The sequence below is a fragment of the Haemorhous mexicanus genome, chromosome 1, assembly GCF_027477595.1.
Source record: "Haemorhous mexicanus isolate bHaeMex1 chromosome 1, bHaeMex1.pri, whole genome shotgun sequence".
Taxonomy (NCBI): domain Eukaryota; kingdom Metazoa; phylum Chordata; class Aves; order Passeriformes; family Fringillidae; genus Haemorhous; species Haemorhous mexicanus.
Genome location: NC_082341.1, coordinates 11,912,142 through 11,938,759, shown reverse-complemented (window position 1 = coordinate 11,938,759; position 26,618 = coordinate 11,912,142). Strand labels below are relative to the sequence as shown.

General features: G+C 39.9%; 1 protein-coding gene across 2 annotated transcripts; it reads left to right on the top strand.

Moving 5' to 3' along the window:
* PITRM1 (pitrilysin metallopeptidase 1) lies at positions 1 to 26,618 on the top strand. 2 transcript variants are annotated; one of them, XM_059840025.1, is made up of 27 exons: positions 1 to 107; positions 320 to 422; positions 1,254 to 1,360; positions 1,903 to 2,054; positions 2,491 to 2,605; positions 2,726 to 2,822; positions 3,213 to 3,373; positions 4,616 to 4,742; positions 5,424 to 5,512; positions 6,042 to 6,170; positions 8,090 to 8,203; positions 8,611 to 8,707; positions 11,695 to 11,829; positions 13,766 to 13,904; positions 15,323 to 15,439; positions 16,528 to 16,660; positions 17,348 to 17,468; positions 18,201 to 18,277; positions 18,574 to 18,739; positions 18,863 to 18,963; positions 19,922 to 20,042; positions 20,820 to 20,891; positions 21,947 to 22,059; positions 22,502 to 22,627; positions 23,860 to 24,005; positions 25,552 to 25,654; positions 26,145 to 26,618. In XM_059840025.1, the coding sequence occupies exons 1-27, from the start codon at positions 70 to 72 to the stop codon at positions 26,236 to 26,238; spliced, it is 3,093 nt and encodes a 1,030-aa protein (XP_059696008.1). In that variant the 5' UTR covers positions 1 to 69; the 3' UTR covers positions 26,239 to 26,618. The 2 variants fall into 2 exon arrangements, with proteins under 2 accessions (XP_059696008.1, XP_059696017.1); XM_059840034.1 differs by lacking the exon at positions 20,820 to 20,891 and having other exon boundaries at positions 62 to 107.

Here is a 26,618-nt window from a genome sequence, read left to right as displayed (position 1 = left end):
GGCGCCTGCGCCCGTGGCCGCTGCGCTGCGCTCGGCCGTGCGGCCCGGCCCGCCTGGCCCCGCGCAGCCATGTGGAGCCGCTACCGGGGGCTGCTGGGCCGCGGCCGGTGAGCGAGCGCGGAGCGGGCGGGGACCCTTGCCCTGCGCGGCCCCGGCTCCTTGCGCTCGGCAGAGGGGCGCGGAGCTCCGAGCCTCTGCCCGGGCACAGGGCCCTGCTCGCCGGGGGGAGCCCTCGCTGGAGCGCTGGGGCCGGTGTCTGTCGCGGCTGCGGCACCGCCGGCAGGAGCGCGTTTGTTCAGAGGGAATTGTGTCGTTTCAGGTCGCTGAGCCGCAGGGCGTGGAGGTGGAAGAGCATTGCCGCGAACGAGAGAGCGCTGCAGTACCGGGTGGGCGAGCAGATCCACGGCTTCACCGTGAAGCAGGTGAGCGCCGCCGCCGCTGGCGTTTGCTCTGTTTGTGTACATAAACTTCCCCGGGCTTAGAAGGCACTGGGTGAGGCCAGGCGTCTGCGCATTAAATACTTGCTTTGGGTGGACAGTCGTAAAAATGATTCAGGAGTTCCTCGTCGTTACTTCTTTGCAGACAAATACTTTAGGTGCCATTAGTGCATATTCTTATAGGGAGTTAATTCTAGAGTAAGTAATAAACCCCACGAGCTGCAGATGTGTCTGCTGCAGATGTGACCATTCGGTGTGGCCTTCTGAACAGTCCTGACAGATAAGACGACTTCACTGTGTGAACGTGTTTTGATAAACCTATTCAAGTAATACGTTATTTCTTAAGATGCTTTTAATACCTGTGTTGGAAAGCTGCCATGGAAATATGTTGAATTTCTTTCTACCTTTTCAAAGGAAAAAAGCAGGAGTGGAGAGTAAAAGTTATTTGTGAGAAGTGATTGCTAGTGACAGAGTTATTGGTATAACAGGGTCCTTGCTTTTTCTATATCTGCCTTAGCCACTGACTTTTGAATTTATGCCTTTTCTTTTTGTATTTTGGATTGAATTTTTATCTGTACCGTAAGAGTATGGTTCCGCGGTGGTAGTATACTTTCATTGGGTTAAAAATTTCATTTAAATTTTATTTTTCATTCACATAATTATTTTTCCCCTTAAACCACAGGAGCAATTTTTTTTTTTTTTTTTACTATGTAAGCCAGGATTATGTATAAGACCAAGAAACTGTAATTCCTAAATCATGCACCATTTGACCTAGTTGAAGTCACACTGCAATACAGATGTTTTCTTCCAATGCAGGTGACAGCTGTTCCTGAGCTGTTCCTGACTGCAGTGAAGCTTAGTCATGATGGTACAGGAGCCAGGTATTTACATGTGGCTCGGGAGGACTCCAGTAATCTGTTCAGGTAAGACATTAATGTGGGTATCGCACATTCAATCTCCACATCACCTCCTGTTTTTTCAGTTGTATTCTGGCATCATGGCTGGATTATTCTGTGATAACAGGGAGGACAGTACTTCCTTCTTAGGGCTTCTTAGAATTTTTCAGGTTGGAAGAGATATCGTGAAGTCTCTTGTTCAGTCTGCTGCTCAAAACAGGATCAGTGTTTAATTCAGGTCCAGTTCCTCCCTTGAAAACTTTCAGAGACAGAGATTATGCAACAATAACCTTCCATGAAGTTGTTTTATTTGAGCCTTTTGGATAAAAATAAATGTGTTTACTTGTATGCTGAAAACTTCTGTGCTAACTCCAGAAATAGAAGTGCAAAGGCTATACTCCCTCTGAAAAAGATGGCTGAGCACTCAGGAGTCTGAAGAAGTCAAACTCTGCATCTGGTGTGTGCCATGTTAGCTATTAGGCAGTGATGATGCTCCATAAATCACAGGTGCAGGCAGGAGTGGGTGCACTTCTCACAGTGACTGCATTCTTCTCTGTGCTCTCTTGCAGTATCCAGTTCCGCACCACTCCCATGGACAGCACCGGGGTCCCTCACATTCTGGAGCACACGGTGCTCTGTGGTTCCCAGAAGTATCCCTGCAGAGATCCCTTCTTTAAAATGTTAAACAGGTCACTGTCCACTTTTATGAATGCATTCACGGGTAAGTCCAAAGGAAATAATGCCACTTAAGGTGCATGAGGTTTTATTGCAGTAGAGCTGTCTGTTGGCTCTCCTTTATTTGGCTTTGGAGAGCTGTTATTATTGGGTGTGAATGTTGTGAGGCATTAAAAAGCTAATAAAGCAAGAAAACAAAATAAGTCTTTTTCATTTGTCAGTTACAAAGTCCCAGTAGAGCTGGAGCTTTATAGTATCCAAAACTACATTTAATTATTTGTATGGATATATGGCTAAAGCAAAGTTTTCGTGGTAAAATAGCTGCAGTGTTAAACGTGCATTCCTCAGCAAAAATACAGTTCATTTAGTACATTTCTTCTCTTCCAGTTATTTATATGGCTGAGAAATTAAAAATCCACAAGGGCAAAACATGTCTTAGACTTTCTAAAGTTCTGATTATTTTTATGTTTATTTGTATGCAGCTAGTGATTACACACTCTATCCATTTTCAACACAAAATCCCAAGGACTTTCAGAACCTCCTGTCAGTGTACTTGGATGCAGCTTTCTTTCCATGTTTACGTCAGCTAGATTTCTGGTAAGACGGTTTGAGATGTATGCAAACCTTAAATTTAAAAAAAAAAATAAAAGCTTCTCCCCCACCCCCAAATCAGCAAAACCTTCAAACTCTCAACATTTTCTGTTATTAATTTTTCAGGCAAGAAGGTTGGAGGTTAGAACATGAGAACCCATCTGATCCTCAGACACCTCTAGTCTTCAAAGGAGTTGTTTTTAATGAAATGAAAGGGGCATTTGTAAGTTTTGTGGATGTTTGGTTTGAGTTCTTACAGATGAAGTAGTTTCAGCTGTAGGTTATCAATGACATTATTGGACCAGAGATTTCCATTCCTCCTTTTGAAAATTTAGGGCCTCAGTAAAGTCAACACTGTTGCGTAGATTTTTTTTTTTTTGAAGTTAGCTTGTCAAAAGTTTCTTTACATATAGAAAGGCACTTTGTTAATGGATTTTATTGTAAAATACTCTCTTACATTAGTATGGAACCATAGCTCATTTTATTAAAGTACATTGCATTGCATGTGAGGAGGTTGTGTAAGTTAGAGCTCTGAGGTCTTATTGTTGAGCACCTTTTCTCTTTTAAATGTGTTTTGATGGCTTTCACTGAAATGTGATGTTTTCCTATTAAGACAGATAATGAGAGGATATTTGCACAGCACCTGCAGAACAAAATCCTTCCTGATCACACTTACGGTGTAATTTCTGGTGGAGATCCATTATGTATTCCTGACCTTACATGGGAGCAGCTTAAGCAGTTCCATGCCACACATTATCATCCAAGCAATTCCAGGTATGTGAGACTGGTGACTTAACTTCCTAGGTTACTGGGTTAGTGCTTTCTTTGTACTTTTGTGAGGAGAAAACCAGAAGCACAGTGTTTTTATCCACCAGCCACAAAGATAACCTGTGCCCTACAGGAGTTACAACAGCGGGGAGGCAACAAATTTTTTCTAGAAAGAGCAGTGAAGAATGAATTGAAAGCTGGAAAGAAGGGTGGCTCATTTTTTCAGATGTGTCTGTTTGCCTGATCATGCAGATTTGTTTTGGGGATTGGTTGACCTGAACTCATATGAGCTGGGGGGAAAGGGAGCATAGCATTAAGTACTTAGCAATAATGTTAGGGAGTTAAGGTACAAGTAGCAGAGATTAATCTAAGGGTTCCTGTCCTCTTTGAGGTAACACAGATTGAGTGAGAATTTACAAATGAATGATTTCATTTCCTGCTGCATCACATATTACTGTAGTGAGTTCTAAATAATAGATAGTCATTTGATTCAGGTACTGATTTGGTTGATATTAATAAGGTGTTTAAGCTGGAAGGCAATTTGAATGTTACATGCAGAGAAATAATTCTTTCTCCTGTATTAACTTTGTAGCCAATCTGTTATTCTGATTAATTCACTTGTGGAACATCAGCTTGTGTCATGACAGTGGCTTTACAATCTGTTGATTTTTCTCATCATCCCAAGTATCCTGCTGTACTGATGTTGAGATTTTAGTCAGGGGATGAGATTTACCTGAGGCAAAGCTCTTGCTCATATATGGTCCAGTGGAAGTCTTTTAGGTGTGGGAATGTGTTTGGTGGAGTGACCCATGGAACCCAGCCATGTTTTATAGACAGACAAAACCTAGGACGTGGATCAGTGTGAGGACTGATACTTAGAGTGTGAGGACCATAAGAATTTTGTCTTCTGGAAATTAGGAGCATTGGGTTTCTGGCTTCAATTACTAATACTTTTTTTTCTGGAACATTGTATATTCCTGCAACTGAACAAATTTGAATGTAATAAACCTGAACATAATGAAAATAATAAGGTGTTTTCAGGCCCTCAAGCTGAGAAATGTGGATTTTTATCAAGAGTTTGTGAGTTTTATTTATGTTGCATAGGTTGAAGACTCATCAAACTATTTTTCACTCCAGATGTAACAGAATTACTGGAAAGTACATGAAATTCAGAGTATAATACAGGTAGCTACTGTAAATTTCATATTAAATCAAGTACTTACTCCCAAAATTTTATTTGAAATGCAGATTTTTCACTTATGGTAATTTTCCACTGGAGCAACATCTGAAGCAAATACACGAGGAAGCATTGGCAAAATTTGAAAGAATTGAGTCAAATACTGACATCCCAAAACAGAAACTCTGGGATAAGCCTGTAAGTAAAACCAACAAACAAAAACCACTAAACCCAAAAGCCCCCTTGTTTAATATTTTAACCTCACCTGCTGGAGTTACTAATTTGTTTAGAATTGTGTAAATGACCTGAAGTATTTTTATTTTTGGTTACACTGGGGACAAACTACAGTTACTTTTGACTTTCAGTAATGTAATGATTACCTGCAGTTGTTTGTTTTTCTTATTTCCAATTTTCAAGTCCCTTGTCATTTGAAACACCGAAGCACTTAGTAATGGAAAGCATTTAGGGCTATTGAAAGAAGTACTGGTTCTTAGTGTCAGGAAATATGCTTTCTAATGATATCTATCTTTCAAACATTGGTGTCAAAAACAGTTTTCATGTTCTCTTCCTCCCCCTCCTCCTTTTCCTCCCTGGCTTGTCCAGAAGTGTAAACATTTCTTTCAAAAATAGCTCAGAATGTTATTTATGGCCAGACTTTCTTCAATCTCTCCTATACTGTCCACTTTTAAACATTGAGATGACACTCATTTTTCAAGATAGTGTGTGTTTATGTATTTGCTCATGGATCTTGAATTTATTCATGAGCATCTGTGAAATTATTTTAAATAATTGGAAAGATGATGCTATGAAGATGCAAGTTATTTTTTGTTTGTAACTTCTGCCGTGAGTTTATTGTGTATCATTTATTGTACTTTGTAGAGAGAACACAGGGTAACATGTGGCTTAGACTCCTTTGCTGCTGATCCTTCCAAGCAGACCACTGTCAGTGTCAGCTACTTGTTGACAGAGTAAGTATATTAAAATGAAATTCTGAATAAAAGCTTCATTTTAGATCTTCAAGCAAGGTGCAGGCATGTTTCTTGTCCCCAGTCCCTCTTGATAAATATTATTTCTAAAGAAAATAATGCCATGGGAAAATAGATCAGTCCTGCTTTAGTAAATAAAAATTTATTGCAGAATAATTTGCTTTAGCAGATAGACACAAGAAAAATCAGGTGTTACTTTACAGAACTGTTCTGTGGATGAGACATTTGAAAACGTTGTCTTCCTTTCAGTTTCCTGCCATGTGCAAGATCTTCTGTATGACCCTGCTACAAACTTATCTCCCCTTGCAGCCCAGTTTAAATTGCTTTCCTGGTAGTTATAACAAGTGAAAGATGCAGAGCCCTCTTATTTCCCTAAGGTCTGATGTGGGCTTCACAGCTGACAATTACTTCTCCCTTGCTCCCTCTACCTTTGTTTTCTAGTTCTTTTGAAATTGACTCAGTGATACTGGGTGTCACATATTGTTTTTAAGAACTAATTGTTTTTCTTCAGTATTACAGACACTTTTGAAACATTTACCCTAAGCCTGTTGTCTTCACTGTTGGTTGATGGGCCTAATTCTCCTTTTTACAAAGCCTTAATTGAGTCTGGTGTTGGTACAGATTTTTCTCCTGATGTTGGGTAAGTGTTGCAATTCACATTTCATCGCTACAAGCAGCGTTAGAAAAACTAAAAAGCACTTCTAAGTTGGAAGAACTCATCTCTTAGACTGGCAATTTACACCAGAGTAATCTTATTTTAATATTAAAACATTTTAAGAATTTCTCCTCTTAAAATGAACTGTAAAGTATTCTCAGATGTAACTTTTGCCTCATCAAAGAACTTAGATAGAGGCTAAGTTGGTTTAATTAAAGTTGTATTGTTTACAGCTTGTGAACCATAAAAATTGATAGATAGGATAAAATATGGAATACCTTCAGTGCCTAAATTTTTCATCCTGGACATTTAAGTATTACTCTGAAGTGTTTGTGAGCTATTCTCTGTAACCACGTTGCTTTAATTGCTTTAATTCTATGGTTTAATAGTGGTTAGGCTTGTCACAAAAGTGTCTGTGCAATCAGGTGCTGTTAACTTGCCATCACCTCAGTACAGAATATTGCACAGAGTATTGTTAGTTGGAAGGATCATCGAGTGCCTCTCTTAAAAAAATGGCCCATACAGGGATTGAACCCACTACCTCAGTGATATTAGCACCATGCTCTAACCAACTGAGCTAGTCTCAGGGTCATTACAAAAGGGTATTTCAGCTGACACTTGCTCCAACTGGAGCTCCCAGTCCTTGCTTGCAGCTGCAGCTCCCAGCCCATCTCCTGAGCGCGCTGCAGGCTGAGGGTGGGTGCATTATCTGCACTGAACATGGCCTCAGCTGCTCATCACATTTTGCCTTTTTTGTCAGCACAAAGAAGGAAGTGCTTTCCAGGCATGATTCATCTGCCTGATTTTTAGACTTGGGGATGACAAAAATAATGCCTTTTTCTCCAGTGGCTCTGGAGAATGATGTATAAAATCAGGTGATGTATATTCTCAGGTGTTTTGAGTGGAAAACCTTACTGTGCTCACCCATAATTTTAGTGTCTTACTCTGCCTGGCTTGACCTGTCTCTACGTGAAGTAGTTGGCTTTGTGCAAGTCCTGTGTCATGTAGGCATCTTAACATTCCAAAGCATGGCAGTAGAAATCCTTTTTTAGACACTGAAGTAGGGATTATGTTGTATTTTTTTGTCAGCTGGTTCTTTTCCAGGTTGGCTGGATTGACATAAAGTTGAACTGTTCAGTGAGCTGGCTTTAATTTGTCTTAGTGACTCTGTAGTGATGAATCTACAAGCACAAGTTTGAGTCCAGAGATGAGTATTGCAGAATCCAGGGCCTGAGCCTGTCACTGCATTCCTTCTGTGGTTTTTAGACATGTTTTTTACAATGAGCACCCATTGCTTTTTGTTTGTTGGCTTTGAACTGCTAGGTGTTCTGTATTTCTGCAAGTGCCATTTTGTCTCTGTAAAGATGAGCTTTGTGGTTAACCCTGCCTGACAGCTTGGACAGAATTGTCTTTACTATTATAAATTTTTTTAATACAGTTGATAACAATTGCAGTAAATGTGGAAAACTTCTCCTTAACCACTTACTTAACAAATACTGCTTTAGAAGTACTGTTCCACTCACCTGCTTAAGTAAAATATATGTGTTTGGTGTTACACACAGCTAAAATTTCCACCTTAAAAAGACTTCTGTACCTGAAAGAAATTACAGATGAATGGGAAGATGAACAGAAAATACCAGCTTTACTTCTGTAGCTGTTTTTCTTTCTCTAAAACCATATGCTGTGGGTTTTCTTCAGTGGCCACTACTGCTGAAATTGAACAAAAAATGCTTTTAAGTTCCATTTCTTTCCTCTTTGGTAATTATTTTACTTTCTATCTAGCGTTTAAATCTTGTGTGTATGGGTGGAAACAATGGATATTTTTTCCCTTCTCCTGCCTTTGTTGGCAGCTTTAATGCTTATGTTCTAGTACTTGTCACTGAGTTGATTATGTTTTTCTCTAGGTTTAATGGCTCAACAAGAGAAGCTTATTTCAGTGTGGGTCTGCAGGGTATTGCTGAAAGAGACATTGATACTGTGAAACAGATCATTGACAGAACAGTTGATGAAGTTATTGCGTGAGTAATGCTAAATTTTGAAGAATATTCATAGTTAATATAATAATATGTAGGCTTGTAATAATACAGACTTTTATTATTACAGACTTGCCTTAAAGATCTAGTTATATTACAATAAAGGCATCAAAGCAGAAGTAATATTGTTCAATACTCTTGCAACTTGTGTCTTCTACTTCCTTTATTGTAGTTTGTTCTCATCAGTGTAACCTTCAGGAGTTTAATGATGTTAGTTCAGTTTCTCTAAATGATACAACATGATTACATTATTCCATATCAATTTTTATTCAATATGAAAGACATTATATTGTAATGCTTCCTTTATTGATCTAATAATTCATTTTCATAACTTCACTTAAAGTGATCAGTTAATGGATATGATTTCCTTCTCTCATCACCCCTTCCCAAAGGAAAGGATTTGAGGAAGATAGAATTGAAGCTCTTCTTCACAAAATTGAAATACAGTTGAAGCATCAGTCGACGAGTTTTGGACTTGCCCTGACATCTGTAAGTCTGTGTGTGTGTTTCTTTTAAGAACAGTTGAAAAAATCTACTACCTATGTCTTTATAAAATACAGGGTCATTTTTTCAGCTCCTGATAGGTAAAACTTTCCACTTAAGGGCTCTTCCTTTGTCATATTGTGTACATTTTTCTTTTCAGTAGCTGTCAAACTGTCTGTGGACTACCCACTGTATGAGTTAATCAGGCAGTGAGCCTGTTGTCTTTGCCTCAATAGCAGCTTTGATTGCAGTAGCACTGGTTATTCTGTGAGGGGCATATCATACTGGCTCTGGGAACTGTGTGTTTTGGCTAGATGCCTGTGTGTTTTCTAAAAGCCAAATAGAAGGACTGTATTTTTCTGTGGACTTCAGGATTGTACTGCTGTAAGTTAATTTCTAGATTCACAAGTGAAAATGTACAGTAATGCAGTTCTTTGCCTCAAATTTTAATACCAGACTGTTGCAGAAAATCCATTCCACAGCAGTATGTTGTGTCTTGAAGGAGTCTGCAAATCATCTTATATTTGGAATGAGTGAGGTGCAGTATTTGCAGTCACTGTGGAAATCAGAGTCTCCTCCAGCCACTCATTCCTTAATCTTCTCTCTTCCTTTCTGCTCTGCAGCAACTTCAGCTCCTCAGTGGCTCTTTTGCTTTCTGTCTTTCAGGTGATGTATATTCTTTGCATCAGCAGGGTTTCATTCCTAGATATATACAGTTAGGCAAAGCTGAGCCCTGGATTAACAGGAGATTTGTAAATGGGTGAGCACAAACAAAAGCTGTTTCAGATCAGATTGCCATACAGCCAAATAGGCAAATTGTGGATATTTAGGTGCCTGTCATGTTTCATAATAAATCTGGCCAAATATGCCTGACTTTAATAGTCAGTACTTTCTGGCATGTCTTCAGATGTTGTGAGTAATTCTGTCTGATGAAATATTTATGCAGATAACTTTATCCCTCAATATTTTTAAGTCTTGAAGTTGATTCAGCTGCTACACCTTCATTGTAGAAAAGAAACCCTCTTGAATATTTCTTGCTTTTAAAAACCTGTTTTGTAGCATTTAGTGTTATAACTCTCCTCTGTGGGAGTATTGTTTCAGTTTATTTCCCTGAAGTCATGTTTTAGAAGTTGGCTTTGAAGAGGGCCTACAGGGACCTAGTTATAACTAAAGTGATCATAGATATCATAGAATGGTTTGTTTTGGAAGGGACTTCTGAAGATCATCCAGGTCCAACTTCCCTGCCATAACCAGGGCCATCATTCACTAAATTCAGTTACTCAGAGCACTTTTGACTTGTCTTCAAACACTTCCAGGGAATGGAGCACCCACAGCTTCTGTCAGCGACCTGTTCCACTGTCTCACCACCCTCATAGTAAAGAATTTCTTTATGTCCAGTCTAAATCCGCTGTCTTTTAGTTTAAAACCATTGCTTCTTGTCCTGTCTGTACAGGATGTGTAAAAAGTCCTTTTATAAGCCCCCTTCATATATGGAAAGGCCACAGTAAGGTCCCTCCAAAGCCTTTTCACTCTCCAGGCTGAACAACCTCAAGTCTCAGCCTTTGTAGGAGAGGTGTTCCAGCACTTTGATCATTTTTGTGGTCCTCCTCTGACCTTCTCTGACAGGTCAATGTCTGTCTTGCACTGCAGGCCTCAGAGCTGGATGTAGTACCTCAGGCTGGCTCTAATGGGAGTGAGGTAGAGGGGCAGCATCACCTCCCTCACCCTGCTGGCTCTGATTCTTTTGGTGCATCCCAGGATGCAATTGGCTCTCAGGGCTGGGAGCATTCGTTGTGGGCTCAATTCCAATTTCTCAACCACCACTATCCCCAAGCCCTTCTCTACAGGTCTGCTTTCAAACCTTAAATCACTAAACTTGTACTGATTATTGGTCATTGCCCCAGTGCAGGACCTTGCACTTGGCCTTGTTTCATGTAGGTGCTCTCCTCGTGCCTGTCCATGTCCCTCTGGATGGCATCCCTTCCCTCCAGAGTGTCCACCACACCTCTCAGCTTGGTGTCATCTGCAAACCTGCTGCAAGTCCCTTCAGTGCCACTGGCAGTGTAATAAATAAAGTAGTTCAATAGTATTGTACCCATTACAGACCCCTGAGGGACAGGCAGTGCTTGTTCCTGATCTCCCTTTGGATGCTGGCCATTGGACTGCAACTGCTTGCATGTCCACAATTAGCTCGAGCATGTTCTAAAATAATACTCTGCTTGGTATCATATTAGAGAATTTCTACAGAATAGGTAAAAATAGTTATTGCTGAAAAATGCTGAAGGCTTATGAAGTTGCTTGTAATTGAAGAGGTAAGAAAAGAGAAGTGGATTTGACAGGGATTTTATACTTTGCTTTGTTTTGTGTTTTTCCCTATTCACACAGAGTAGAAATGGAGAAACTTTTGATATCTTGCACTTGTGTTGTTTTGGAAAACTTTCAGTAGCAACTTGAGCAAACTCAAATTAGAAAATTAAAGAAATAACCTGGGGATATTTCTGGTTATTTAGTATTTTCTTTCTCCAAAGTCTCATCTAATTTGCATTCTTTATGTGTTTGAGTCACCTTCCTATAAATCATTTCATCTAGCTGATACACAACTGTAGTATGTATGTACTACTTGGTCTCTACACCTGTTTCTGTTTTCCTTTTTTCTTGAGCTGAAAAATTAATTTTAATGTGAGGGACTAAATAATATTACAGTGTATTTCTAGATATGCACAGCTATGCAAAAAAAAAAAAGGTAATAATTAAAAAAATGGTGGTTTGGTATGGTGCAATTAGAGGCAACAATGGAGAGAACAGGGGATAGGTGATGATGGAATAGAACCTTTATCTGAACAATGGTTTTCCCCCTACAGCCACGTTAAGATTACTCACTCTGTGTCTGCTATGCAAGTATAAGTGTTAAGGTGGTTTTGGAACCCTGATGCTGTCAGTTGGAGAAATGCAGATGGATTGTCCTGCTCTCCTAATTGTTCTTTCCCATTCAGTACATAGCCTCATGCTGGAATCAAGATGGGGATCCAGTGGAGCTTCTGAAGATTGCAGATAAAGTCTCTCAGTTCAAGCAGTGTCTTAAAGAAAATCCCAGATTTCTTCAGGAAAAAGTTAAAACATACTTCAAGGTAGGCAAACCTACAGAAAGTTATCTTGTATTAATTTTTAAATCACAATTTTGTATTTGAAGTCAAACTGAAGGCTAATTTTTTATCACCATATTGCCTGTTTCTAGGTGTGGCTTGAGCAGCAACATGTTCAAATGAAACATGTTAGTTTTAATGGTTTAAGTTTCCACATTTCAAAGGGGAAAAAATTTTCTGGCTGGTCAATTGGAACCACATTTAATAGAATACTGATAAAATGCTAATGTTTTACCAAACTGTGATTCCTGTAGAAGGGCACATCATCTTCCTGATGAGAAGTTCAGATGTGAACAGAGAATTTTGGACCTAGTGTGTTCTTTATTATTGACATAGTAAGATGTAGCTCATTTTCCTTGCAAAGGATTTGGTTTCAAGTAAGATTGTCTTGGTGTTCCTCATGTTCATTGAACTGCTGTCTGAATCCTGCTGTCAGTGCCAATTACTTTCTTCTCTTTCTTTTCTTTTCCTCTCCATATGTTCTTCTGGAGTTTTTGCAGAAATAAAAAATATCTAGTAAAGGCATTATAATGCTGAATAGTTCTGGAGTCCTGAATTAGATAATTCCAGAAAAAACAATCCAGTGGTAGCAATGCAAAAGTGGTGTGGTTTTTTTTTGTGGGGTTTGTTTGGTTTTTTTGGCTTTGTTTTGTTTGCTTGCTTTTCTTGGTAGGTTTTTTGTTTGGGTTTTTTTTCCTAGTCACCTTGCTTGTTTTGCAAGGCAGATTTATTAAAAGTAACTGTCACCCTGATTGGAGTAAAGCTAGATTCTAATATACTCAAAAAAAACCAAGAGTCAGAAGCATCACTTGAAACCACTTTTTCTAAGAACATTTACTAGTGTCTGGAGGTAGTAGGGAGCTGTTAAAGTTTTGGCTTCTCTAGGGAAGAAATACAGTTGCAGTATTTTTGTGAATGTGCTTTACTGTACCGTTCTGTTGAGGGGGCTGAGGCAAAGGCACATCTCGGTAGGAAATGATGAGGATAATTGGATGTTCTTACATCATAAGGTTATGCACTGTTGTACTTTGTGCTGGGAAATTATTAAAGCAGGCAGGCAGGGAGCAAGGGGGAGAATGCTATTAATCCTGTCCATTTTACTGTGGCTGGTTAATCTCACATTTCTCTCTTTAACTCTGTACTCAGGTTTCTGTAGTTTTTGCATGCAGGCACGGGGGAGATAAACTCATAGAACAGAATCTGATTACATTGTTGCAAGTCATTGGTGTCTGTCAGTGCCAGATGTTGCTGTTCAACTCGTACATTGACGTGGACATTTTTTGAGGTCACTGTCTTTTGGCTGGCCTCCCTTTCCTATTGTGGAAAATGGAAGCTGCTTGAGTAATTTTGGTATTAAAATTCCACAGTCTGGTGTAAACAAAGAAAAATTCAACGGCAGTAATGACACTTGCGTAATGCCTGGAGTTCTGTGGCAGTGAGGCTGATGTGTAAAGCGTTTCTGAGCAGGATGGGGCATGCACATTCTTCATCATTTGGGATCTCTGTGCACTCAAGCTTGGGCAGGTTGAAAGAACTGTTTACTCAAACCCTCCTGCATTTAACAGAATTTCCCCATCTTAAAACACCCTCCAGATAAAACTTATGGCATGTAGTATTATGTACAGTTGTTTTACCTGGATTTAATTAAACTGATGAGTACTGTGTGCTGTTGAGGGATTCTGACTCTAGAGTGAAACTTAGCAGAAGGCTGTTGGTGCTTGTTCTAGTGGTGAGCAGCCTCTTCCCCACAGCAGCTTGTTCTGTATGAAACCAAGGGTTCAGTCTGTGTGGTTGTGATGTTTTTGATAACGTGCAAGCCAAATGATGCACAGGCTGTTTATCTGCTGCTGATGGAGCAATAAGCTGAGGCAAGGAAGTTGCCCTCAGAATTAATGCTTTCTTTTGGGGTATATTTCTGCAGGATAATCCGCACAAATTGACTCTGTCAATGAGTCCAGAAGAAGACTACCATGATAAACAAGCTAAAATGGAAGCAGAAAAGCTGGAAAAAAAGGTCAAAGCACTTTCTGAAGAAGAAAAAACACAAATCTTTGAAAAAGGTTAACTTGCTTTTTTACATTTTTATTTGTATAATGGTTTTTAGCTGTTGTTCTGTAGAATATCTTAAATTCTCAGGTGCTCTCCAGCATTTGCTCTGAAAGGGGTGGGGTTTTTTCATTGCAGATTTGTGTGTTTGTGTTACAGGGTATGCAGGGCAGTGCTTACACTACAGTGTATGTTTGGTATATTTCATTAGTTTGAACAGTCAAAAATAGAATGCTCAATGTCTTCATTAGAGCAGGATGAAAGAAATTGTTTTAAAATATCAATCTGTGTATTCTTTCCTATGTTAACCTGCACTGAGTGGAAGATGAATTCACAGAATCCCAGAATGGGTCAGGTTGGAAGGGACCACAGTGGGTCATCTGGGCCAACCTCCTTGCTCAGGCAGGGACATCCTAGAGCACATGGCACAGGATTGCTTGCAGGGGGTTCTGGAATATGTGCAGTGAGAGAGACTACACACCCTCTGTGGGCAATCTGTTCTGTTCTGTGGTCACTGCACAGTAAAAAAGTTCTTCCTCGTGTTCAGTTGGAACTTTTTTGTGCATCAGTTTGTGCCTGTTGCTTCCTGTCTTTTTGCTCAGCACCACCAAGCAGAGCCTGGCTCCATCCTCTTGTCACCCTCCCTTCAGATATTTACCTACCATGTGCCTTGAAGCTGTTTATTTATGAGCATGAGGTCTGCTCCATGCTCCTGTAAAACTTATATTTTGTAATTCTATTTCTTATATTTTCTGGTTAAAAAGCCAACTATAAAAGTAATGCTGGGTTTAACTTACTCTGGAGAATAACTTATGCTTGAAAACTGTGGGCAGTCATCTAATTTTGTTAAAGCTGTGTCTAGTCACAGAAATCCTCCAAAAACGTGGCATTAATCTTCTGAAGCTTTGGTGTGTGACAGGAGATAGGGGAGCAAGAAATCAGAGGAGGCTTTCTACTTACAGAGATAAATTGGAGAGTACTCAGAGGTGACCAGCTAGTATCTGAAAGTCTGAAATGTGAAAGTAATCACAACAATTTAGCTGCATCAGTGTTCTGACAGAGCACTTGACTAAGAACTGGAACGGATTGGGTTAGAAAGAAGCTTCTTATCTGCCAGGTCTGGGTCGATGCTTGCAGAGCTGAGTGACAGGACAGACTGGCAGGTGTCACTTAAAGATTAAATTGCATGTTACTGTAAACAGGTTGTGAAGAGGGGATTGGAAAGAGAATCTAACAAGAGTGTTTTCTTTGCTGTTGTTACATGATAATCTGCAGAATTTGCTTTAGGAAAATATTTGCAAAAATTGCCGATAGAAGACTCCAAACTTGACTCTTGAGTTTTTCTGGTCTGCATCATCTCAGTAGGTTTTAGGTCTTGACAGCACTTTCACTACAAGCTGAAAATAACAGTTTGCTATTCTCTTCTTACTAGGTTTAGAATTAATTGCTCTTCAAAGCAAACCTCAGGATACCTCTTGTCTCCCAGCTTTAAAAGTGTCTGACATCGAGCCCCAAATCCCCTTCACTGTGCTGGAGACAGCACTCACAGGTTGGTGTCTCCACTGTCTCCTGTCCCAAAGAGCAGCACTGTTGGGTTGTTCCCTGGCTGCTGGCCTGGCTGTGGCCCCTTGCCCAGCACATGGACTGGCTTTGTGGCCCATAGTTGTGCTCTTTTTCTTCCACTCCAGCCCAGCACCTCTGGCAGACATGGCAGTGGATCCACAGAGCTGTTGCCTCTGAGGGGCAGCGTGGACATGGAAGAGCCTCCCGGCCTTCCCAGGGCTGGCAGGAGCTCCTGATGGCAGCTCCCTGCTGCAGGCATGCTCCCACTTTGCCCTGCAGTCAGGGCAGTCTCTGACTGGCAATCTCCTCACTTTCCAAAGGCTTACCCAGGTTGCAGAACTCTTGGCAGCTAGGGCAGCAAGCTTTCCTTACTGCAGTCCCTCCCAACCTGTTTTTTACAGAATATGACATACAGGAGCCATGGGAAAAAAAAAAAGTTACTGTAATTCCTCATAATTTTAGTGCATATTTGTCCCTGCTTTGCTAGCGCTTTCCTCAGGGACTGATAGGAGATGGTAGTTCTGAATTTTGTTACATTTCTGTCAAAATTTTGCAGGTAAATACTGTTCTTTAGTATATTTCTATCAGACATTTTTCTGTTTTATCAGCAAGTGTCAAGACTGTTTAATTTTGATGCAAAAAATTACCTGTTTTGGGGAAAATTCTGGTGTCTATATTCTGATGGCCTGGTTCAGGAAGAGTGTACAGTACAAGAAGCTGGTTTCTTCAATTTTTGAACGGATGAAGGCAAAAATAAGGAAGAAGAACTTTTTGACTTGTTCTGGAGCAAGTTACTACTTACTTGATTTGTTATTTCTCTTGTTAGAAGAATTCTCTTTTCAAATTGTCCAGGTGTCCATTACCTTACTATGGACAGAAACAGAAAAAACCCTTTGGTCCAGCATTCAGTATAATGTGCAAAATTTAAACAAGAAGTGGCTCTGAAACAGAAAATTTCAGAACAGAAACAGAAAATTATTCTTAATGGGATGTTCTTGTAAGAAATCATTTTACTTTTGTGTGTTTGTAGTAGGAAGCTGCTGGTTATTCTTTGCTTTTGTTTTTTTATCCCAGCTGATGACATTCCTGTCCAGTACTGTGCTCAGCCAACCAATGGGGTGGTTTATTTCCGAGCTGTTTCCAGCCTGAACACACTTCCTGAGGAGCTCAAGCCATATGTGCCACTCTTCTGCAATGTCATTACCAGGTGAGAGGTTTGCTATCTTAAAAGCTGAAGCAACAGGCTGTAATAGAGCTTGCCAAAATACTAATACTGACTTCAATAATTCAGCATCAGTTTTTACTATAAAAGGGAAAGGCTGATAAGTTGGTTTCCTGCAGAAAAAATGTCTTCTTTATTCCCCAGTGTTGCTAAATTGTTTCCCCTTCTCCACCAGTCTTTTTGCCCAGTGTCAACACAAGTGTTCCCTCAAAAGACTGGAAAATTTCTATAAATGAGAAATAGCCTAGCTGAGGTTAAAGTTTTTGCTTGAATAGACTTCTGGTGCCACTTTGCCTTGTGGGGACAGAAAGAGTGACCCCATCACAGGGGAAAGAGGAGTACAGAGCAGAACAAGTGACCTGGGCTGGGAGGAATTTGCTTTTATTGATGAGAGCAGCTTATGTTATTAATGTAGTTCTTAAGGATGTTGGTAGCAAGCCTGCACATAAGGCATGCTTTTTAATACAGCATTTTAAATTAGCAGGATGCTTTAATTGAAAAGCTTGCTGGGAAGCTTTTATAAGACATGAAGTATTATGTTTGCTTCATAATGCTCCAAATTGTTTAGTTGCTAAATTAGTATTGTCCTAAACACACTAATTTACTAATGCTGCATGGATTTTGGTTTGGCATAAACTGAAAAGGGAAACAAATCTCCCTTGTTTTTCACAGGATGGGATGTGGAGCCCTTGATTACAGGGAACAAGCCCAGAAAATAGAACTAAAAACAGGGGGTATGTCTGTCAGCCCACATATCATTCCAGATGATTCACACCTGGATGTCTACGAACAGGTAAATTAATCATAACCTTGCAGATGTTGCACTTCAGTAACAGTTCTGTAGTTAAGGGTCAGTCAGGGCTTCCAGGTCAAGCTAACATGCATTGAAAGTCCTTGTAAGATATAAATTAGATAATTACAGTAACTTAGTGTTTTTTGTTAAGGGGAGTGCTTGATGTCTAAGGCAGTGCTTCACTAGCATCTGCCACCACATTTTTGAGTGCTCCAAAATACTTTGGAAGCAGAGGGAGGGAACAGAAAGGTGTGGTGTTACACACAGAGTTTGCTGTTAATGTGTTATGTCACTGTTGGCAGCATCATTAGATCTATGTGTTAGGCATAACAGTTCTGCAATATTTCTTGAGATTTTTGCAAATTTGCTGGGGGTCTGCTCTGTATGGATCCTGGAGTTAAATTAAGGGAATTCCTTTGGAGAAAGATGCACTCTAGAACAGAACTTGCACTTTATGGGAAAAAATACAAAATTTTGTGTCTGAACTGCTGCTTGTTGTTGAGAAGAAGAAATTGAGGAAATGCCAGGCTTGCTTTGTGAGAAGAGCAATCACATTTCTTGTCTGCTCTCATTTCAGTAGTACAGCCTGCATTAGAGTGACTTTGTAATGTGTAGCATTAGATTGGCATCATTGTATCACGTCCATGAGAAGTTACTGTGCATTTTTTGGGCCATTGCTGTGGTTGTCTTGTGTGAAGGGTTTTTTGTGTTTTGTTTATTTTTTTTCTTCAGGGTGTGCTCTTTTCATCTCTGTGCTTGGATAGAAATCTGCCAGACATGATGAATTTATGGAGTGAAATATTTAACAAGTACAGTACATTGGGTTTTGTTTGTTTGTGGGCTTGCATGTGTTTTGGGGTTCTCTTTTTCACTCTTCCCCCAACCATTCTTCTCTTCTTAGCGGCCCTACTTTGGGATTTTTTTTCATAATTCTATCTCTGTCTTTCTAAATTTACTTATTGCACCAAAAGCATGACTATATAGTGGATTAAATGGACAATCAACGGTTTAAATGCACTTTGTTGAATTTGGGATGATGAGTGATTCAGTAAAATAAATTTCATTGGTGTCCTTTTGCATGAGATCTGTTTGTGTTCCTTTTCAGCCCAAGATTCGAGGAGGAAGAACATTTCAGAGTACTGGTTAAGAAGACTGCCCAGGAGCTGTCAAATGGCATTCCAGATTGTGGGCATTTATATGCCTCTATTAGAGCCAGCAAAAACCTTACACCTTCTGGAGAGCTGCAGGAAATGTTCAGTGGGATGGATCAGGTGAGAAGTTAATAATGCCCTTCAGCAAGGCCCAAATCCTTGACTGTGGAGTTACAGGCTGGTTTTTGTTAATTCTTCCTGTTGATTTAATCTGTGGTCTTTCTGCCTTCCCTTCCTGCACAGGTGAAGTTGATGAAGAGAATAGCAGAAATGCCTGATATTAAACCAGTGCTACGCAAACTACCACGCATTAAGAAGTATTTATTAAACAGTGACAACATCAGGTGAGCTAAAAAGAAAGGGGAGTTTTGGTTAAGGAGAGGCCATGGCCTGTGAATATGCTTTTCTCAGTGCACCTCATGGTGTACTGGGGTTTATGAAATGGGATGTTCATGGAAAAACTACAGACATGTTTAATTTAAATTCCCCTTGCTTACAAAGCAGTAGCTATGGTAGCTCATTTTGTTCAGTTTTTAAATGGTTTGAGAAACTTACAGCAAATTTTGTAGGTAAGAGTTGTACTTAAAGCTTGTTAGTGACCTGTGCAGTTTTACAGAAACAGTCAAAAATCTGCCTTTTGTTTTCCCTTTCAGGGTGCCCATTAGACAAATACTGTTATATTGTTTTGTAACAGTTAAATATAGTTGGGTTTGGATTTTTGTTTCACTCCTAAAAGGAAAGCAGTGACATTCTGAAACTTGCTTTATGCATTTATTGGAAAAAGTAAAGAGAGCACATAAGGAGTTAATTGTCAGATGCATTAGTTCCAAAAATGGGTCTGTTTAAAGTGACATAAGTTGCAAAGTTTTGGTTTTTAAAGCATGAAATGATAAATTAAATTATGCAAATATCTGTAGTGTTCAAAACCATGTTAGGCCTGACTGTAAAGAGAAGATATAGAGGGCATTATTTTCCTTCAGAGACATTTTTATTTGCAAAACTAAGCTAGTCCTCTCTTTTGCACAGAAGTGGTTTGACTGCTACTGCTCAACTTTTGGTCTGAAAGTGTTCTAGGACTAGCGAAACAGCAACAATTGGATTGTAAATTTTTTTTTTTTTTTTCACATCAGATGCTAGATTGAATATTTTGCCTTTCTCTCTGGTAATGATTACCTGAGATCACTGACATAACATTCTGATGATTTAATAGAAAATGTTTAGAAAGACAAAGTGGTACAAATTATAAAAGACTCCCTGAAAACATAAAACCATACTTAAAAACTTGATATGTGTTTTTGACAGATGTTCCGTGAATGCAGCACCTCAGCAGATACCAGAAGCATCTAAAGAAGTAGAGAAATTTCTAAAGGGCATAGCCAGAAGTAAAAAAGAGAGAAAACCTGTTCGTCCACATGTGATTGAGGTGAGAAATTGTCATTTGTGATTAGGGCATCAAACACCGTTGACTTGATCATGTCAATACCATTGTGCAACCAGAAAAGTTTGAACTCAGATGTTGTGTCCATGTAGAGATGTGTGAAGAAATCTGCCAGACATCTCTGTGATCAGCTGCTCTGGGTGTTGCCATGGAGTGTCTTCACTGCAGCACGGTGGACAATAGAAATGCAGGAGATGAGCTGTTAAACCTTACCCTGAAGCCTTACTGCTTCAGTGTGGGATGTGGAAAAAGAATTTCTTCCTTTCCTTGTTGCATAAAACTTATAGCTGAGCTTTACTTGAAGTGGTGGCCAAAAGCAAATAGGGCATGATGTGCAGTTCCTCAGTTGCATGTGAGTTTGTTTTGTTATCAGGGTGTTCAGGACATTTGGCACAAAATATGCTTGATTCAGTGGAGTTGACAAAGGATCTGCTCTGTCACTATGCAGATCTGTCTTAATTTCTAATGAAACTGAAATAAGGTCCCAGTTCCTTACCCGTGAGTGAAATGATAGTTTGTAACTTTATGGGCCTCATTTAATCTAGGTCTCAGTGTCTCTCAGTGCCAGAGTACTCTTGGAAAAAAAATAATTTGGCATTTGTTTAGGAAATATGAAGAAACAATTGAGTACCTTGCTTATGTTTGTGAAGGCATGGTTTGATGATTGCCTTAGAGAGGTTTGAGTGGAAGTAGCTGCATTTGCAGTAGTCTTGGTCTAAATTGTTAAGTCATCTTTTAATAAAAGAACTGTCTCTCTTGTAGAAATCTTCAGAAGTGAAACCTGTGGGAAGTGAAAGGCTTACTGGTTTGCAGATCACAAGGAAATTAGTTAATGTAAGTACATTATTGGTGGGGGATATTGGTGTTACAGGGTAATAGTCCATCTTAAACTGTTACAGAAGCACTGAAACATAATTCATGCCCTTCAGTTCCACAATTAACCATCAAACTCAATCAGTGCCACTTACTCCCTTCTTTTCCTTGGTCTCCTCCCTAAATGATTCTGAATGTGAGTGACACCTCACAGAAGAGCATTAGTGAAAATTAGGTGAAGATGAGGATCTGTATTTGGGTACAGCAATGAAGAGCATACCCTGAGCTCTCCGTTTAGAAGAGAGGGGCAGGGAGAGCTCAGCCCAGTGCTGCAAATACACTGCTCTGCTTGGCCCAGTCAGGGTTGTATGAGGGTCTGGGAATGGGATTTCTGAATTTAAGAAAGGATGGGGAGTTCTGAAATAGTGGCACTGGAGGTGTGTGGGGATCTGCTTGTGCCTAAGTGAGCACACAAACAGATGCATGTGTGAAAGAGGCAAAGGAGCAAGCTCAGAGAGGCCCAGAGACATGAAGGGGACTGGAAGTTTGGAAGTGAGGTTGTAAGGAAGAATTGAGTCTGTTTCAGGGGATGCTTGAGCAGGAATTTACACTACAGCTGCTGTCATAAATACCTTACTTTTTTTGTGGGTACACACTTCCTGACTCTGTTTTCAACGTCTAGAATGGATGGGTTGGGATATGATGTGGTGACATGTACGTGTGTGACACAAGTGGAGAGTTAATGAACACATGTTTCAATTAAAGTAAATCCATGGCTAAATCCAAACTCCTGGGTAGTGATTCAGAATCTGCAGAACTGAGAAGGGGGGGTGCAAGGATGGATAGGTGATGTATGGTGTCCCTCTCCTTTAGTTTTCCAAGGCAATTCTTTGTACTGGTTTGCTCATACAGGCACAAGGGAAATGTCACTGGTTGCAGGGTAGGATAAGTGGCAGCTTTAGGATTTGTTTATCTGTATGTTTGGCAGAATTTCCCAGTTCTCAAAAAAGTGAGAGTTCTCAGATGGGTAAATTGTATTTGCTGCTAACTGTGACAATAAAATGTTCTTCTCCTAGGATCCTACTTTCAAGCCATGCCAGATGAAGACCCATTTTGTACTTCCCTTCCCAGTGAACTATATCGGGGAATGCATTCGAACGGTTCCCTACACGGCTGCAGACTATGCCAGGTGGGAAGCAGAACATCAGGGAGCTTCTCTGCACTGCACAGCACAAAGCAGAAAATGGACTGTTGATAGAAGATCATTTGCAGTGCATTTGTCACAAAATCTTTACACAGCATGTTGCACGGCTGGGCCCACAGCAGCCCTGCAGATGCTGAGAGATTAAGTAATGAGGGGCTGCTGTCCCCTACCTTGGAATAAACAGTCCTGCCTACTTGGACGTGTCCTGAGTTGACAGTCCTGTTGCATGTAACAAAGTTCAGCGTCTCTCTTACAGTGATGTGACATTATTCAGCTGTTATTAAATAGTGAGCATTGCTGTTGAAAGTGTCATAGATTACAAGCAGCAGTGCATTGCAAATGGGGATCTGGGTGAGCTTTAGAGGCAGTTGAGACTATTACTGTTGCCCAGTTCACATCCTCACTGCTTCTATTTCTCTCATTTCAGCCTTCGAATTCTCGCACGGTTGATGACAGCTAAATTCCTACATACAGAAATCAGAGAGAAAGGAGGAGCTTATGGTGGAGGTGCTAAACTTAGTCAAAATGGCATATTCACATTCTACTCCTACAGGTAACAGTGCATTTATTTCCTCTTAATGGTTGAGGGGACCACTTTCTACATTTTGCTGTGTCTTATTTTTGACTTCCTTATAGCAGTCTTTCAGGAAGAGTGAAATAAAAGGGATGAAATTAAGTGAGTGATTCAGTGCTGATGAAGTTAGATTGCCTAATAAAACCATCCTTGCTTTATCTTGTTTGTATCCTTGGGAAATCTTAATTTATCTCTGCTGGTAGCAACCACTGCTGCACCTCTGCACTTTGGTGTTTGCTGTCTCAGTCTCAGATTTATGTATAACTGGATTGCACTTGTTTATTTCTGGGTTAAGGAGGCCCTAGAAAAAGAAATTTAAGATTACTCTAAATTTGAGACCATGAAGTAGAATGGTGATATTCCCTAAGGTTCTGACTTTGAAAATATACATCTTCCTTAAAGCAACTGGCTGAAATCATCAGAGATTCATCAGAAAGTATTGCTGGTGATAAGCTAGAACTGCTTGCTCCTTCTTTTCTCTTCTTCTCTTTTGCCAGTCCAGAACAGTTACCCTGTATTTAGCTTACCAAGGCACTTTCTGATGAAATTTCAGCTGGAGGTATTGTAGTTGTAATCCCCACTAGCACTGTTGGGTGGATGGAGTCCTGGCTTCAGTTGTTTTCCTAGCCCAGAGGCAGGCTGGCACAGTGCTTGGTCAGGGTTCCTGACTGAGGTTTGAGCAGTCTGGCCTTTCTGTGAAGTTTCAACTTGGTAGGACTTGTCCTGGCAGTAGTCCTCAACTTGCCACTAGTAGCTAACCTGTGGCACCTGTTTTACAGAGAGTAAAAACAGGTGTGGCAAGAAAAGCAACTGAGAGAAGATAGGGCATATCATAAATATTCCTAGTGTGGGCAGTAATGGCAGTGGTGCTTTTTGAGCCCACTGTGAACAGCACTGGCTTACCTGACCTGCTTTTATTACACCACTTCTCTTTACGCCATCTTGGAACTACTTTTAGGCAGCTGAACTTCTGTACCTGTGTATCTAAAATTCTGAATCTGCTTGGTTTGTAACACTACTTTCTTCTGGAAAAGAAATGTAAAACCAAACCCCAGAACCTCTTTTTGTACCAAAAAAAATGAAGTTTATAATTTGTTTTTCCCCATGTGTGATGCATAGTAAATTATGAATGAAGTGAAATTAAAGGAGTTTTGGTTTTTCATTTTTTAAGACTGAAGTAATCAATTTTTATATTTTCTTTTTCTTCTAAGAGATCCAAATTCATTAGCCACCTTGAAAACATTTGAAAAAGCAGTCGAATGGGCCAAATCTGGAGAATTCACCCAGCAAGATATTGATGAAGCTAAACTAGCAGTGTTTGCTGCTGTGGATGCACCAATAGCTCCTTCAGACAAAGGTACATTCTCATCATCCTCCCAGGCCTGTCAGTGTCTGTTTGCTTTTTAATTTCAGTTTAAAGGGAAGAAAATAGTTTGCTAAACTGTGTTAGATGATAATATTGGTGTTTGGAAGATGAGAGATAATGGCAGTTTTGGTGAATCTACTGTTTCCTGATGTTCCTTTTCAGAAACACCTCATCCACTCAGGTTCTGCTGAAGTTTTGTGTTACTGCTCCTCTGTGTCACATGGAGGTAGATTGAGGAAATTATTTTAGGTTTAGAGAGCATTATATGCAGACAAATGAAAAGAAATGGTCCTCTGATTCAAAAAGAGCTGAGGGATTACTTTCCTGACTCAAGCAGGCATATTGACTGTGAATGTCATTAGCCCTTTGTGCATATGTTCTCTGAAGAAGTTAAAGCACAGAAGTCTGTCTGCTGGGGTGGAGGGTGTTTTTAGCTTCTTTGCAGATTTGCACATTCCTGATGCATGGGTAATATCTTTTCAGTTTACTGACATGTAGCTCTGCTGTCCTCATTTTCCTCCCTTGCTCTCTAGCTGAATTTCAGTCCAAAACTTGCCCTGTTAAAACGTGTTTCCTTCTCATACACAAAGGAATTGCAAGGTTAAGACCAGCATTATGTTAAAAAATGTGCTTGTATTAGCACTGACTTTTTAAACAAGAACACTTCAAATTAAGCTTTTACCTGTCAGAATCTGGTTTTGGTCTGGGCAGTTAAAAAGCAGTGGGTGCAAGGTGGACATGAGTGCAGTGCCTGCACACTGGGTGTTGGTGTCAAAGAGGGATGATGAACATTCTTTGGCATTTGAACACAGATCTTAACAGAGCACTGAATAGGAGAGCTCTGTCCAGAGGCCTGGGAACTGGTGCAAGGAATGCCTGTCCCTTCATGCTTTTGCAGATGGATGTGAAAACCTTACCTGGCTGGGAAGTCAGCCCTGCCTTGGGTAGGAGGTTGGACTAAGTTGACTCAAATCCTCCCAGCCACGTTTATTTCCCTATGGTTATTTGCCTGACAAAAACCTTTTATGTGATTATTTTGAAGTTCTCTGGTTGTTCAAGGAGCAATTAAAATGCTGTGGGCAAATACTCGAACAAAACATTTAAGCATTTGTATGCAGATTTCTGTGAGCAAACTTTCACATTGCAGATACATCACAACTGATTGGAAATAAAATAGTTCCAAAAACAGAAGCTTCATGAAATGCAGTTGGTTTAAAAAGTTGTTAGAACAGACTCTCTTCAGAATGAATTATGTCTAAGTTTCCTGGACCACCGTTACGTTCAGATTTTTGACAAACTAAATCATTTGCCAAAATAGAATTTGTTTTTTCCTAAATAGGAAACTGTTACTACCTCACCCTGCTTTTAACTTACTCTGCTTGATTCAGTTGGATATTCTTGCAGCATGATGGTTTGATGGAAGCCTCTATTCCTTTTGAGCACACATTCCTATTGTAGGTTGCTCTCATTCCTGCATGTGGCTGTGACAGATTCCAGTGCACCAGTGCAGTGTGTGGTTTTGTTTTCTTTTCCCTAGGAATGGGTCATTTCTTGTATGGCATTTCAGATGAAATGAAGCAGTCACACAGAGAACAACTTTTTGCTGTCAACAGTGATAACTTGGTTGATGTATCAAACAAGTAAGCCTGTGCTCAGTTGTCATATTTAAGTTACTGGTTTTCTTCCCTTGTTCTACTTTCACTATTTTCTTCTGTAACCTAGAAAAGGATATGTTAAATATATCCTGTTTATTGCATGTTTAGCAGATGTAATTCCCTCCAACACTCTGAGTTTGTGGGAGATTGGGTTTGATTTACTTTTGAAAGGCCCAGAAACTGTCTGGGTAGACTATATGAGTAGGTATGAGTGCACTATATGAGCTGGTTCTACTCCACTTGTAGCATTTTGTGTGTGACTTCTGAATTCCACTGTAGATGTAAGAATTCCACTACAGCCAAGTAAGGGGTTAAGGAGACTGTTGTGGTGAGTGGGCACAATACAAGTTGTACATAGCAAAGGACACTTCCCGAGATGGGAGTATTTTTAACTTTGACAGCAGAGCTGTGGTTAACCAAATGTAGCAGTTTCTCACTTATTTATGTTTTTTTTTTTTTTTTTTTTTATTTCCAGGTACCTTGCAGCTGGGAAGAGCACTCGTGGTCAAGCTGTACTTGGCCCAGAAAATGCAGATATCACCAAAGATCCCTCATGGGTCAAACGATGACTTTGGCTTTTCTCTGGGTGTTCAGCTGCAATCTGTGTGACTACAACATTAGGGGTTTTTAGTAACTTTTAGCAGTGCTATGGTCCAACTGAAATATTCATTGCTGGTTTTTAACAGTGCTCACCAAACCAGTTAGAAGCTCCCCTTCTTAAAAAACAATGTGAAAAATTTTATAACCATCCAGTATTTGAGAGCAAGAATTGCCATGCAGAGCATGTAAAGACAGACCTTAATCTTTTACTGCAGCCCCACTCCTCCAATCACATATGAATACTATATAAATGAAATATTTTTGTATATGTAAAACTCTAGTTTTAAATGGTGTTTTGTTTGAAATCATGTCTGCTGTTGGGTATATAAAGAGCTGTCTCTCATACTGA

What these genes read in the sequence shown, in the direction of transcription:
- PITRM1 (XM_059840025.1), top strand. Translation starts at nt 70, where the DNA reads ATGTGGAGCCGCTACCGGGGGCTGCTGGGCCGCGGCCG. An exon ending in GACTCCAGTAATCTGTTCAG is followed by an intron (nt 1,361 to 1,902) that starts GTAAGACATTAA and finishes GCTCTCTTGCAG; the next exon opens with TATCCAGTTCCGCACCACTC. An exon ending in GTCAGCTACTTGTTGACAGA is followed by an intron (nt 5,513 to 6,041) that starts GTAAGTATATTA and finishes GTTTTTCTTCAG; the next exon opens with TATTACAGACACTTTTGAAA.